Source organism: Gymnoscopelus braueri (assembly GCF_963280865.1).
Source record: "Gymnoscopelus braueri genome assembly, chromosome: 8".
In the NCBI taxonomy this organism is placed as follows: Eukaryota; Metazoa; Chordata; class Actinopteri; order Myctophiformes; family Myctophidae; genus Gymnoscopelus; species Gymnoscopelus braueri.
In genome coordinates this window covers 57,004,652-57,021,477 of record NC_137609.1, presented here as the reverse complement: position 1 = coordinate 57,021,477, position 16,826 = coordinate 57,004,652, and the positions used below count along the sequence as shown (strand labels likewise).

General features: G+C 39.3%; 1 protein-coding gene across 1 annotated transcript in view; it reads right to left on the bottom strand.

Moving 5' to 3' along the window:
• Positions 1-505: 505 nt before the first annotated feature.
• wwc1 (WW and C2 domain containing 1) overlaps positions 506-16,826 on the bottom strand; it is a 73,632-nt gene continuing 57,311 nt past the window's right edge. The window contains 10 exon segments of the mRNA XM_080436255.1: positions 506-1,251; positions 3,616-3,731; positions 6,058-6,402; positions 8,862-8,954; positions 9,454-9,612; positions 11,543-11,741; positions 12,097-12,161; positions 14,213-14,338; positions 15,747-15,951; positions 16,175-16,351. Of these exon segments, the coding sequence (XP_080292381.1) occupies positions 1,185-1,251; positions 3,616-3,731; positions 6,058-6,402; positions 8,862-8,954; positions 9,454-9,612; positions 11,543-11,741; positions 12,097-12,161; positions 14,213-14,338; positions 15,747-15,951; positions 16,175-16,351 (1,552 nt within the window). The 3' untranslated portion in view covers positions 506-1,184.

The window sequence follows — 16,826 nt, the reverse complement described above, 5'->3', positions numbered from 1 at the left end:
CACGCACAGGGCCGACGCGTCCATACAGGCGACCTAGGCGGCCGCCTAGAGCGGCAGTTTGGAGAGGCGGAAAAAAAAGTCGGGAAAAAAATGATAGGCCTAATAACGATAATAAATCGGTAAAATCAGAATTAAATAACATAACCCTAACCTAACCCTAAAACCGATTTATAGTAGCCAAAAACGTATATCATAATCCGCCCAAAACCAAAAAAAAATCGCGTGTGCGGGGGCGCATCAGAGGAATCTCGCCTAGAGCGCTGATCAGCCTAGAACCGGCCCTGATCACGCAGTACGTTTAAGTTTAAAGGAAGTAATAAAATGAACTTGACATAAAAATATGCAAAAATTATGATCATTATGATGCAGATATTAAAACATTTCAGATGTGTTTACTAGGGATGCACCGATTCTTGGACCGTGAATGTTTTTATGTATTTATTTGTTTGTTTGTCGGTATTCATTCCTCTTTTTGTGCCAGGGAAACAACTATATCTTCATTACAAAAAAAAGTCTTTAATTTCATCACACTATCTTTTAACGAGCACAAATTAAATCATATAGGTTTCTGAAACAACAGATAAACATTGGCCACTGACATGGCTGAATGTGATCTTACATAATGAGTCATCAAGGCAACAGTAGATCCTACGGTCAGAGTTCTTAGCGTTAATTTAACTCTGAGAGTAGAGTACATGTGGGTCCATTTGGTTCCACCTTTACACTCTCACAGTTACATGACAGGTGCAATTACCTAAATTATTTTAATGAATAAAACAATCAGTCCGTTGCGTATTTCAATAATATTGATACGTCTCTCGGAATGATGTGACGTCTAAAAGTAGCAACGGACGAATCCGTTAGCAACAACACGCTAACGACAACACAACAAGGAGAGAGGTAAACGGACATTCTAATGCTTATCGCCAAGTAAAATAAAACTAAATGAATACATGAAAACACTAAACAGATATAGAGACGTTGAGATGGAAACACAAAAAAAGAACAAAATAAAATAAAGAAACAATTGTTTTAAAATGTCTTTCTGTACATCTGTTAAGACACAGTATGAATTATCAATACAGATCATACATCTGTGTTGTAATTCTTTAGGTTTATTCTTCATTTTGTTGTCCTCCTAGGAGTGGATAGGAATGGGTGGAGTCAGGAGACAGAGGAGGAGGTCACACGTGGGCAGCAGGCAGGTTAGGAATGCTGGTTTTTGCTCGTGTGAAGAAAGCCATCTTCTCCCTGTTTACAAAAACATACTTTATTTTAGTTATTGATAAAGAGGGAGAGAAGAAAACACAGGCCCCTGTCTAAGCTTATCATCGATTGTACAAAATTCCCTAGAGACACATTTATTGTCTTAATTAATTTAGTGCAGGAGTGCTTCAGGCACCCTGTAGTTATTCTGAGGACCCACTTTGTACTTTAGTTGAGGCTCCTGTTTGGGCACTCCCAGGAAAAGAGGACCCCAGTTGTTGTTGTCTTATGAAATACCATTCATCACAGTGTATGTCTGTGTCTGCCAACTACATCTTTACATTAAAACCCATCAAACTGCCATCAAGTGTCATCTTTGAATACATGCTCTCTGACTCTGACTCTGCTCTGTGGTGGGCATAGCATCAACCCCTCTTCTTCTTCATCCTCTTCTTCTTCATCTTTGAATACATGCTCTCTGACTCTGACTCTGCTCTGTGGTGGGCATAGCATCAACCCCTCTTCTTCTTCATCCTCTTCTTCTTCATCTTTGAATACATGCTCTCTGACTCTGACTCAGCTCTGTGGTGGGCATTGCATCGACCCCTCAGAACATACAGTCCTCTTTTAACACTTGCATGATTGTGGTTTGACCATCCATTATGCTGCCTAAATTCAGATCCAAAAGACCGTTTTTTCCTGCCATTCTATTGGCCACTGTCTCCCTTCTGGCTCCAGAGGAGCTGACACCTTGTCCCCCGGCACACAGTGGGGGGGGGGGGGGTCCATTGTCTTTTAAATAGCTATTAACATTTCAATTCCACTCTGCTCAGTGAGCTCACGTTATATGTTGTTGCGGGCAGGCAGAAACATTATAAACATTATAAAATAGGCTAACTTGTAATGGTAACTGCATATCCTGTATGTAAAATCTTTATTAAAAAAGCGTATAAAACAGCGCGATCTGTAGTGTCACATTAAACTCTTCAGTGAAACATGGATAGTCTATATGAACCACTGAATCCTCTGTCTAATTACGTGACTGTCTCCTTTGTCCAAAACACATGGATATCTCTTGACAAACTAACATTATTATTATTCATAATAATAATATTCACATTAGTTGCCTGAGCGTAAAGTGTCTCCTTCTATCATCACTGTCCGCGTCTCTGACAGCCGTCACAAAAAGTGAACACATCGGTATGTTTCATACATGTGCTCAATCCTGCGCAAAATATCTGATTTACAAGCCTAAAACAGTCGCTGCGTGACGCGCTCTATGCTTGTAGATCAGATCTGTTTTCGCAACTTTGCAGTGAAAGGGAAAGTGGGTTGCCAAATTTTGCGAGAGAAATAAGCAGTCAGGTCGATGCACATTTTACTGCATGCGTTGTGTCTGTCTCAGTGTGCGCCCTGAGAAAACAGTGAGGCATGAAGCAGGGAGGGATAGTAGTGTGATATCTGTCTGTCTCCTATATGTCATCATGATTTGTGTGCGTGGGGATCTCATTTTAAACAAGCTTAGTGCTTAGAGCCTTCCAGTTTAGTCTAGAAGCTGTACTTCATTGTACTGTTTTTCTATAACTATATTTATATACATTTGTAAACTAAAGACATTCATACATTTGTACACTTTTTAATTTAAAGTTTGTGCATAGCTCACAACGTGCCTTCATAGAAAGACGTGAAAAACAAGCCCAAAGTCGCTTATAATAAGCACACATGGCAACATAGACAGCGAGAGAGAGAACGTATACGCTGCTAGACTATAATTAAATACGGTACAGCTGTGCACAATGCTTATATGAAATACAGCATTTAGAGGTTAGATTTATGGGAACAACACAGTTGTACTTTTTATTTAATTATTAGTATTGGCCTAAATGAGAGAAGTCACTTGGCCAATGCAAATCATCAATTATAACTAGAACAATGACGGTCTGCGGGCCAGTGCGGGGGGTCTGGAGGTGTGAAAGGCTCTTGCCTGGGGGAGGGGCCAGTGCGGGGGGTCTGGAGGTGTGAAAGGCTCTTGCCTGGGGGAGAGAGGGGTGAGTCCGGTGAAAATAGCCGAAATATAACACCAGAGATGGTATATGTGTAGCTAATTTCATATTTAGAATGGAGATATTTTTTTTAATAAAAAACAGATGATTTGAATGGAATATTTAGGAAAAGTCATGAAAGGGGAACTTCCTCAGAGCTCCATGAGAGAAGATAATCCACTTTAAAGTCTAAAAATCGGTCAGATTGATGGGTTAGTCACGCAAGTGTTAAAGGCTAACATTTTTTACACCGATCAAAGGCCAGGAAAACCCTCGAACATCACTGGCAGTGGCTTTAGCAAACAATGTTTTATTTCTGGAAGTCAAAGAGTTAACCTCGTTAACCTCGTTAACCTCGTAATCTCACCTGAAGTTCTGGACCTCAGGGACCTCGTTACAGCTCTGTCTCATCTTATGAACGTCCTTGGCTGCTGCTCGCATCATTTTCTCCACCCGCTGTTCCTGGATCTGTTCTTCATGAGTCTGATGGACAGAACAGACATAACACCATGATAATAAACTGTTCCTATCATAACACCATGATAATAAACTGTTCCTATCATAACACCATGATAATAAACTGTTCCTATCATAACACCATGCTAATAAACTGTTCCTATCATAAAACCATGATAATAAACTGTTCCTATCATAACACCATGATAATAAACTGTTCCTATCATAACACCATGATAATAAACTGTTCCTATCATAACACCATGATAATAAACTGTTCCTATCATAACACCATGCTAATAAACTGTTCCTATCATAACACCATGATAATAAACTGTTCCTATCATAAAACCATGATAATAAACTGTTCCTATCAAAACACCATGATAATAAACTGTTCCTATCATAACACCATGCTAATAAACTGTTCCTATCATTACACCATGATAATAAACTGTTCCTATCATAACACCATGATAATAAACTGTTCCTATCATAACACCATGATAATAAACTGTTCCTATCATAACACCATGATGATAAACTGTTCCTATCATAACACCATGCTAATAAACTGTTCCTATCATAACACCATGCTGATAAACTGTTCCTATCATAACACCATGCTAATAAACTGTTCCTATCATAACACCATGCTAATAAACTGTTCCTATCATAACACCATGATAATAAACTGTTCCTATCATAACACCATGCTAATAAACTGTTCCTATCATAACACCATGCTAATAAACTGTTCCTATCATAACACCATGCTAATAAACTGTTCCTATCATAACACCATGATAATAAACTGTTCCTATAATAACACCATGATAATAAACTGTTCCTATCATAACACCATGATAATAAACTGTTCCTATCATAACACCATGATAATAAACTGTTCCTATCATAACACCATGATAATAAACTGTTCCTATCATAAAACCATGCTGATAAACTGTTCCTATCATAACACCATGATAATAAACTGTTCCTATCATAACACCATGCTGATAAACTGTTCCTATCATAAAACCATGCTAATAAACTGTTCCTATCATAACACCATGCTAATAAACTGTTCCTATCATAACACCATGATAATAAACTGTTCCTATCATAACACCATGCTAATAAACTGTTCCTATCATAACACCATGATAATAAACTGTTCCTATCATAACACCATGATAATAAACTGTTCCTATCATAACACCATGATAATAAACTGTTCCTATCATAACACCATGATAATAAACTGTTCCTATCATAACACCATGCTAATAAACTGTTCCTATCATAACACCATGATAATAAACTGTTCCTATCATAACACCATGATAATAAACTGTTCCTATCATAACACCATGATAATAAACTGTTCCTATCATAACACCATGATAATAAACTGTTCCTATCATAACACCATGATAATAAACTGTTCCTATCATAACACCATGATAATAAACTGTTCCTATCATAACACCATGATAATAAACTGTTCCTATCATAAAACCATGCTAATAAACTGTTCCTATCATAACACCATGATAATAAACTGTTCCTATCATAACACCATGATAATAAACTGTTCCTATCATAAAACCATGCTAATAAACTGTTCCTATCATAACACCATGATAATAAACTGTTCCTAGATCAGTTCTGTTTGTCAGTGTTAGATTAACATTTAGTCTAGTTTTATACCTGTTTATCAGTGTGTTTGAGCAGCAGACTGCTTCCTTTAGGACCCAGTACACACCCAGTACACACCCAGTACACACAACTACACACCCAGAGTGTGTAGTTGTGTGTGTTAGGGGTGTGCCGATACACTCATTTCACGAAACGATACGATACGATATTGGGCTCACAACTTTGATACGATTTTGATACGATACGATATGCACTTTTTTTATTATGAAAATATATGGGGGAGAAAAAAAGGAAATGCAAACAAATAATTCTGTTTTTGCATTATTCAGACATGCAAACTTGTAGCTTTTCAGCTTCCACTAGCCGTTTTGAATCCAAATAGGGCAATAGTGTGACACCTGACCCGAAAAAAAACAGCATGTTGTCACCCTTTTCACCTCGGGGCTGTTTGCATGCCTGATTATTATAATTGTAAAAAAAAAAGAAGAAAAAAAAATCCAAAACGATACATATCGTCACGAAAACGTATCGCGATATATCGCGGGAGGATATATCGGCACACCCCTAGTGTGTGTAGCTGTGTGTGTAGTTGTGTTGTGTACCTGTTTATCAGTGTGTTTGAGCAGCAGACTGAACCTGGTGTCCTCTAGGACCCAGAGTGTGTAGCTGTGTGTGTAGTTGTGTTGTGTACCTGTTTATCAGTGTGTTTGAGCAGCAGACTGAACCTGGTGTCCTCTAGGACCCAGGCAGGGAGCTGTGTGAGTCCCTGGGTCCTGGCGTTCTCCAGGCTCTCCTTCAGCTCCCTGAGAACCTGCAGCTCCTGGTCCAAACGGCTCTGTTTGGTTCTGTAAACCTGAAGGTCTAACTCCAGGTCCAAGCTGGTCCTCAGGAGACCATCTAGACCCCCACACCCCCCCCTGGTCCTCAAGAGACCATCTAGACCCCCAGACCCCCCCCTGGTCCTCAAGAGACCATCTAGACCCCCACACCCCCCCGTAGGAGGTCCTCCTACCACTGAGCCTCCTCTGGAAGGAGGCTGAGGAGAGGAGAGGAGAGGAGAGGAGAGGAGAGGAGAGGAGAGAGGGGAGGGGAGAGGAGTTATTTTAATATCTGTGTTTATGTTTGAGTGTACGGTTGTGTGTGTGTGTGTGTGTGTGTGTGTGTGTGTGTGTGTGTGTGTGTGTGTGTGTGTGTGTGTGTGTGTGTGTGTGTGTGTGTGTGTGTGTGTGTGTGTGTGTGTGCAGAGAGGTTTTCCTATTGGAAGTTGGCTGTACTTTTGATTCAAGTTTAGAGGAAGCTTTCCTTACTAAGCAAGTAAAATACCAGCCATTAGTACAAGCCATTATACATCTAGGCTACAAGTGCCAGCTCATTGTTTTTATATTTGGCAGCTTGGGCCATGTCCACAGGCTGGTGGTCAGGGGCTTGAGGATTATGGGGTTGTCCAGGTGTAAGGCAAAGCAGCTTGCAACATATTGCTCAATCTCCTCCATTATAGGCAGTCGATCTATTTGGAGGAGAAGGTGCTTCCTGTACCCATAACTTTTTCTCCGGCGTTGGTAATATGGCAGACTAAAGTGTATCACCAATGTTAACTGTGAATAAGTTCATGTGCATTTGTTGTTTATATTCTGAACTTGTTTGGACTGAAGCACTGGGACACATGTTGTTTTTAGTGTGCGGGACATCAAAAGCAACTGAAAAATATTTGTGCCCCTGTAATGTATTTTATAAATGTGGACTCAAATAAAGAAATTGAAATGTGTGTGTGTGTGTGTGTGTGCTACAGAGTCCCAGGAGGGACATTAGAGACCAGTATGACGTCAGAAACAGGAGAGTGAGACCCACATTAAATATTAAACCTCTGTCTGTCTGGTGGTGCTGGTAAAGTATACTAGACATACTAACAGCTGGTAACACATAGTATACTAGACATACTAACAGCTGGTAACACATAGTATACTAGACATAGACATAGACAGGGGTGCAGTGGCTCAGGGGTAGAGTGGCTGGGTAGAGTGAACTGGAAAAACGCAAGGTTCCCAGTTCGATCCCGGGCTGGGGCGCTCCCCTAGAGTTAGTGTCGAAGTGACCTTGAGCAACACGCTGAACCCCTAATTGCTCCCGATGAGCAGGTTGGTGCCTTGCATGGTTTCCTCCGCCATGAATGGGTTAATGCCACAATCAATGTAAAGCGCTTCGGATAGAAGCGCTATATAAATGCACCATTTACCATTTACCATTTACATACTAACAGCTGGTAACACATAGTATACTAGACATACTAACAGCTGGTAGCACATAGTATACTAGACATACTAACAGCTGGTAACACATAGTATACTAGACATACTAACAGCTGGTAACACATAGTATACTAGACATACTAACAGCTGGTTACACATAGTATACTAGACATACTAACAGCTGGTAACACATAGTATACTAGACATACTAACAGCTGGTAACACATAGTATACTAGACATACTAACAGCTGGTAACACATAGTATAATAGACATACTAACAGCTGGTAGCACATAGTATACTAGACATACTAACAGCTGGTAACACATAGTATACTAGACATACTAACAGCTGGTAACACATAGTATACTAGACATACTAACAGCTGGTAACACATAGTATACTAGACATACTAACAGCTGGTAGCACATAGTATACTAGACATACTAACAGCTGGTAGCACATAGTATACTAGACATACTAACAGCTGGTAACACATAGTATACTAGACATACTAACAGCTGGTAACACATAGTATACTAGACATACTAACAGCTGGTAACACATAGTATACTAGACATACTAACAGCTGGTAGCACATAGTATACTAGACATACTAACAGCTGGTAGCACATAGTATACTAGACATACTAACAGCTGGTAACACATAGTATACTAGACATACTAACAGCTGGTTACACATAGTATACTAGACATACTAACAGCTGGTAACACATAGTATACTAGACATACTAACAGCTGGTAACACATAGTATACTAGACATACTAACAGTTGGTAGCACATAGTATACTAGACATACTAACAGCTGGTTACACATAGTATACTAGACATACTAACAGCTATAAAAGGCTGATGTGAAAAATGCAGGGCAAAGGTTTTTCCTTGGTCTCTAGGGAGTGTTAAGTGCAACATTTTACACAGATCGGTGCAGTTATAGGTAAAAACGGAATCGGCCTGTTATAGCGCCACCATGAGGCCAATTTAAAACATGTAGGGTGGCATTTCCTCCTCGGCCTAGTGAGAATGTGTGTGCAGAATTTCACAGTAATCACACACTGTGTTCATGATTTGAGGCATTTTGTTCAAAACAGACCACTCATGCAAACTTTGGAAGGCAATCTTAGCCAAACAGGATGGAATATGAAAAATCTGACAGATCTGACAGACAGACAAACAGACAGACAGACAGACAGACAGACAGACAGACAGACAGACAGGTTCCAGTACCTTCTTCAGTCTCACACTGCGTCTCTCTGAGGCGTTTCTGACGAACGAAGACTTCTTAGACAGAGTGGAGCTGTCACTGTCACTGCGATTTATCTGTCAATAACAACAAAATAACGTCACTGTCACTGTGATTTATCTGTCAATAACAATAAAATTATGTCACTGTCACTGTGATTTATCTGTCAATAACAACAAAATAACGTCACTGTCACTGTGATTTATCTGTCAATAACAATAAAATTATGTCACTGTCACTGTGATTTATCTGTGAATAACAACAAAATAACGTCACTTTGATTTATCTGTGAATAACAACAAAATAATGTCACTGTCACTTTGATTTATCTGTTTATAACGATAAAATAATGTCACTGTCACTGCGATTTATCCGTTTATAACGATAAAATAATGTCACTGCGTTTTATCTGTGAATAACAATAAAATAACTGTTAATCTTTACACAAATATTGATGTAGTTTTAGTCAAAGTCTTTTGAATAAAATTCAATTCAGTTGTGTGCGTGCGTGCGTGCGTGCGTGCGTGCGTGCGTGCGTGCGTGCGTGCGTGTGTGTGTGTGTGTGTGTATACACACCCTGCAGATGTAGTGGCTCTGGGGTCCAGGAGAGAAGGTCTTGGAGCGGTGGATGATGGTGGATCCTCTGATGAAGGGCTTTGGGTTCTGAAGCCTCTTCTCTTTGGGCCGAACCACCGAACACCCCCCACCCCCACCCATACTGGTCTCCTTGTTCACCTGCACACACACACACACACACACACACACACACACACACACACACACACACACGCATATATTTATAATTGTTGGTGAGAAAACATTACTTGGCTTCTGAGCTTCATTGGAGACTCTGTTGGTTTGGGTGAAGTTTACATAGAGTTCACTAGGGGGCAGAGTTGTTCCACTCTCTGTGCGATCAGTCAATTCATAAAGTCTGGTTTTGGGATCTCATGAGAGTCTAAAGAACAAAGATGGCGGCAGCCAGTTCAAAACAAACTATATATACATATATATATATATATATATATATATATATGTATATGTATATGTATATGTATATGTGTATATATATATATATATATATATATATATATATATACATATACATATACATATACATATATATATATATATATATATATATATATATATATATATATATATATACATATACATATAGGTATATATGTATAGAACAAAGATGGCGGCAGCTAGTTCAGAACAAACAAGACTTTTAAAAACCCTGGAAGGAGTGATGTTTGAAAAATGAATGTTTCATGGAGTTGTGTTCGTAGTATGCTTGTATGCAATACTGACATAATAATAATAATACTATTAGTATTCATATTAATATTACATTATAATAATAAATGTTCATAGTATGCTTGTATGCACTACTGACATAATAATAATAATACTATTAGTATTCATATTAATATTACATTATAATAATAAATGTTCATAGTATGCTTGTATGCACTACTGACATAATAATAATAATACTATTAGTATTCATATTAATATTACATTATAATAATAAATGTTCATAGTATGCTTGTATGCACTACTGACATAATAATAATAATACTATTAGTATTCATATTAATATTACATTATAATAATAAATGTTCATAGTATGCTTGTATGCACTACTGACATAATAATAATACTAATTATAAAATAATAAATAATAATAAATAAATGTTCATAGTATGCTTGTATGCACTACTGACATAATAATAATAATAATAATAATAATAGTATTAATATAAAATAATACATAATAATACATAAATGTTCATAGTATGCTTGTATGCACTACTGACATAATAATAATAATATTAGTATTAATATTAAATAATAAATAAATGTTCATAGTATGCTTGTATGCACTACTGACATAATAATAATAATAATAATAAAATAATATGTAATAATAAATAAAGAATACAACATTAATCATAGTATAGCTGTATGCATTACTGACACAATAATAATACTCATAATATAATAATAAATATTAAAATAAGCACTGACATAATAACAATACTAATAATAAAATAATGAATAATACATAAAATAATAAAATGACTACTGATATAATAACAATACTAATTGTTATGGCCAACCGTATTTCGTATTAGTTATTTCTTTAGACATATTGTAATTGTGTGTTGCTTTTGTATTCTGTCATTCCTGTCTCTGAGGTGGAGAGAAGTGCTGCTGATTGCCAAATGTCTGACAGCTGTGGGGAATCGTCCCTGCCACTGATTCGCTGGTTCACTAATGTTCATGGCTGCTGATTGGGCGTGGCCACTTCTGCTCCTCTATAAAGCCTCAGTTTGAAATCATAGCTGCAGAGGACTGTCAGCTTAACAGCAGCAGAGAATCCATCCCTCTGTTCTCTCACCCAACCTTATGTTTGTCTTTCTTTAGGAAAGACTAGAGACTGTAACTCTTTGATTATGTGTGTTTAGTTTAGTATTATGTTATAGGTTAGGCATCTCCAGGTTATCTATATTTTTGTAACTCTTTATACTTTTTGTTTATAATATATATATATTCCGTTTTAAATCCTTTGTCCTCATGCATTTTATGTTGCTTCCCCTAGCCCTAGACTAGGGGTCGTAACACTAATAATAATAATAATAAATAAGACACTGACCCTCTCTGTCATCATGGCCACCGTAGGAGGAGGGGCTTTAATCACTTCCTGTTTCTCCCCCTCCTCTGCCTCCCATTGGCTGCTGTCGGGGTAGAACTCCTCCTCTTCATCCAGAGGCTCCTCCCCTTCCCCCCTGTGTACACGACACACCCCTCCTTCCTCCTCATCAAACATGTCCGCCTCAAGGGGCTCCCCATGCCTGAGAGACAGACAGAGTTTGAGCTTAAACAACACTTCATTAAAACATTTTTTTTGGTGATAATTTTGTGCTTCTTAATTAAATTAATTGGTATGAATTAATATTAATGCCTTTTAATTAAATAAGGCTTATTTGTATAAAATAAAGTTGGAAAAATGCAATAGCATAATATTGATACTTAAATTAATCCATGTGATTAGATCAGTTAAATGACAAAAATAATTCCTGTCCTTAAAATACAACGTGAACAAAGTTTAACCCCTTCAACACCTTGACAGTAGAATCCTCTTAATATGGGAAGAGGAGAGGAGAGGAGGTATATATATATATATATAGTTGTGATGTTAAAACAAACCATTCATTTTCCTCATTCGCTCCCTCTAGACTTCCTGCTTGTCTCTCATTGATGGAAACACAAGTCTGGAACACACACACACACACACACACACACACACACACACACACACACACACACACACACACACACACACACACACACACACACACACACACACACACACACACACACACACACACACACACACACAGTAAACATGTCATTTCGGATCTTAAACAGACATTTTTAATTCTTTAAAAAAATGCACTTCTCTACATAGTTTATTCTTATATTTTTAAACATAATAATAATAATAGAAAAAAATTGATTTTATTGTCTCCGCTAGGCCGAAAAGCATGGTGAGAGTATGTTTTACCCCCTGTCCGTCCGTCATTCTGTCTGTGTAAAGCTAATCTCCGGCACCGTTGGCTTGATCGCAGCCAAACTGTGCACACACACTCCCTGAATGCCACAGCAGAACCTCTGCCCCAAATTTTTCACTTGGGCCTTTTATAGCGCCACCAGGAGGCCGATTTGTGCTAAACACATTTTTTTACAGTACTCCTACAGATTTTGTCCAAAATCCTGCACATCGGTACACAGTATCTCTATAATCATTAAACCAAACGGGTATTTCTGATTTTTCATATTCCATCCTGATTGGATTGGTTTGCAGGAGTGCTCCGTTTTGAACAAAATGCCTCAAATCATGAACACAGTATGCAATATCTGTGAAATTTTGCACACATATTCCCATTAGGCTGATTTTTCAAATCAGCCTCATGGTGGCGCTGTAACAGGCCGATTCATGTTTTGTATGCACTCTCTCTAGATGCCAAGGAAAAACCTTTGCCCTGCATTTTTCACATTTGCCTTTCATAGCGCCACCAGGAGGCCGACTTATGTAAAACTATTTTTTTATATTAAGCCTTCAGATTTTATCCAAATGTTACGCAAATCGGTACACATGATCTCTATAGTCATGTGATCAAGACGGATCTGTTTGATTTTTCATATTCCATCCTGATTGGCTCAGATTGACATCTAAAGTTTGCAAGTTTTGCACAAAATTCCGCAAATCATGAACACAGCGTCCGATTGCGGTGAAACTTTGCACGCACATTTGCACTACGTTGAGGAACCAATTCATCCCTTTTAACATTGCCCTATTATAGCGCCGTCAGGAGGCCGATTTTTGCAACACGTTTATTTTTTATAGCTATTACTCATACAAATGTTGTCCAAACATCATGCAAATCGGTACACATTATCTCTATAGTCAAGATGGTTCCGTCCAATTTTTCATATTCCATCCTAATTGGCGAATTCCGGACATTGCTGGCCCACAATAACCTACCTGACCTGGCGGAGACCTGTGCTCCGAGGAGCACTTTTTCTAGTTTATAATGCACTTTACATTTGAAAAATTTCAAGTGAACAGAGTGGGGCCCAGGACAGATCTCTGGGGGACGCCACAGGTGACAGGCTGGTGACGACTGTTCTTATGAATAACACCATTTAAGTATCATTTATTTATTATTTTATTTATATTTTCTGTTTACCTGATATTACCTAATTAGTTCATTTTAACCACTTTATCCATATTTTATATATATATATATTTTTTAAGTTTAATAAAAAGTTTAACTCAAATCTTTGCTTCTGGGGGTTCCTGGCACAAACAATAGCAGATCTACAAGCTCACAACAAGTCATTGTGAGCTTGTAGATCTGCTATTTTTGGCGAAGAGATTTGGTGTGGATTGAATAAGAGCACACCAAGTACACACAAGTACACACAAGTACACACCAAGCACAGTGTTACCCTAACCCTAACACACCAATACAGTGTTCCCTAGGGTACCCTGACCATAAGGCACCAGTACAGTGGTACCCTAACCATAAGGCACCAGTACAGTGTTACCCTAACCATAAGGCACCAGTACAGTGCATCTCAGGTCTGTTTTAAGTCTAGAGGAGGTTAAACTGAAGTGATGTTGATGAATCCCAAATATTATCAAGGTATTCTGCGGCACTCTCTGACTTATATCAGGGCACCCTAGGGTCACATGACACCCTAGGGTCCAAGGGCACCCTAGGGCATGACACCCACTGTGAGAAACCCTCCTTCCTACCCCGTCTGTGTGGCCGTCCGTCTGTCTGTGTCTGTCTGGCATGGGGGCGTGGCTTAGCAGGTTGTACCACTTAGAACATCTGTCTGCTGAGCAGGACACATCTGCTAGACTGATCTGTGCTCCTGCCTGGAGAGGAGAGGAGAGGAGAAGAGAAGAGAAGAGAAGAGAAGAGAAGAGAAGAGAAGAGAAGAGAAGAGAAGAGAAGAGAAGAGAAGAGAAGAGAAGAGAAGAGAAGAGAAGAGAAGAGAAGAGAAGAGAAGAGAAGAGGGTTATATCTCACAGTATATATGTTGACAGTGTAAAAGGGTGTGTAAAACAGTGTGTAAAACAGTGTGTAAAACAGTGTGTAAAACAGTGTGTAAAACGGTGTGTAAAACGGTGTGTAAAACGGTGTGTAAAACGGTGTGTAAAACGGTGTGTAAAACGGTGTGTAAAACAGTGTGTAAAACGGTGTGTAAAACAGTGTGTAAAACGGTGTGTAAAACAGTGTGTAAAACGGTGTGTAAAACGGTGTGTAAAACAGTGTGTAAAACGGTGTGTAAAACAGTGTGTAAAACGGTGTGTAAAACGGTGTGTAAAACGGTGTGTAAAACGGTGTGTAAAACAGTGTGTAAAACGGTGTGTAAAACGGTGTGTAAAACGGTGTGTAAAACAGTGTGTAAAACGGTGTGTAAAACGGTGTGTAAAACGGTGTGTAAAACGGTGTGTAAAACAGTGTGTAAAACGGTGTGTAAAACAGTGTGTAAAACGGTGTGTAAAACAGTGTGTAAAACGGTGTGTAAAACGGTGTGTAAAACGGTGTGTAAAACGGTGTGTAAAACAGTGTGTAAAACGGTGTGTAAAACGGTGTGTAAAACGGTGTGTAAAACAGTGTGTAAAACGGTGTGTAAAACGGTGTGTAAAACGGTGTGTAAAACAGTGTGTAAAACGGTGTGTAAAACGGTGTGTAAAACAGTGTGTAAAACGGTGTGTAAAACAGTGTGTAAAACGGTGTGTAAAACGGTGTGTAAAACGGTGTGTAAAACGGTGTGTAAAACAGTGTGTAAAACGGTGTGTAAAACGGTGTGTAAAACGGTGTGTAAAACGGTGTGTAAAACGGCGTGTAAAACGGTGTGTAAAACGATGTGTAAAACGGTGTGTAAAACAGTGTGTAAAACGGTGTGTAAAACGGTGTGTAAAACGGTGTGTAAAACGGTGTGTAAAACGGCGTGTAAAACGGTGTGTAAAACGATGTGTAAAACGGTGTGTAAAACAGTGTGTAAAACGGTGTGTAAAACGGTGTGTAAAACGGTGTGTAAAACGGTGTGTAAAACGGTGTGTAAAACGGTGTGTAAAACGGTGTGTAAAACGGCGTGTAAAACGGTGTGTAAAACGATGTGTAAAACGGTGTGTAAAACGGTGTGTAAAACGGTGTGTAAAACGGTGTGTAAAACGATGTGTAAAACGGTGTGTAAAACAGTGTGTAAAACGGTGTGTAAAACGGTGTGTAAAACGGCGTGTAAAACGGTGTGTAAAACGGTGTGTAAAAACGCACCAGACAGTCTTCTCTGCCGGGGGCGTGGCCGGTCTGTCGACACACGTCCACCCTCAGGGTCTTCTGCCGCAGTGCATTGTGGGACATCTGCACGGCGAACACCTCGTTCACCTCCACGGCATCCCCTCGGGCGAGCGAGCCGCGGCTTCGGAACAGGCAGCGGGTTGAGTCCGCTGAGCAAGGCAGCACGGCCACACGCACATACCTGGGGGGAGGACACAAGGTCAAAGGTCACATACCTGGGGGGAGGACACAAGGTCAAAGGTCACATACCTGGGGGTCAACACAGGTCCAGATTCAAGTGAGTTATACTTAGTCAGTTATTTTCATCGATTAACTATTAACTACTTAGTTATGCGTGTATAGAAGAAGCAGATCTACAAGCTCACACCAAACACACACACACACACACACACAGTAAGCCTTACATTGTGTGGTCCTCCGGCAGACAGAGGGCGCTACAGTTGTGTAGTTGTGTGATTTGGACGCTGAAGCGCTGCTCTTTGCTCTGGTAGCGCAGGCCCAGGTGCACTCTGGGAGAACGGTCCATCATGCTCTGCCTGTCGTCATAGCAACCCTGTAACGCATCTGCAGCGAGGCCCGGACTACACACACACACACACACACACACACACACACACACACACACACACACACACACACAATTTACTATCATTTATCCCACGATTTTGCAATCCCATTTTTCTAACCCAGTGCCAATTGTCTAAGTAATCCCTGGGCGCTACACTCCCTCTGCCAGGCTAGGGAGAGCCCAGAGCCGAGCTCATGCCTTCAATGCATGAGAGCTAACAAGCCTTCTTATCAACTGCAGGGTTTATGGGACTTTTTTAATGTAAGCCTAGAGCTGAAAAAGTAGCAGATCTATCATTTCAATAGATTTAAAAAAGTTAAATATATAATACATCACTGTGTACTATAAGGTCAGCCTTATGCAGCTGTGTTGCTGACATCACTGTGTACTATAAGGTCAGCCTTATGCAGCTGTGTTGCTTACATCACTGTGTACTATAAGGTCCTTATGCAGCTGTGTTGCTTACATCACTGTGTACTATAAGGTCC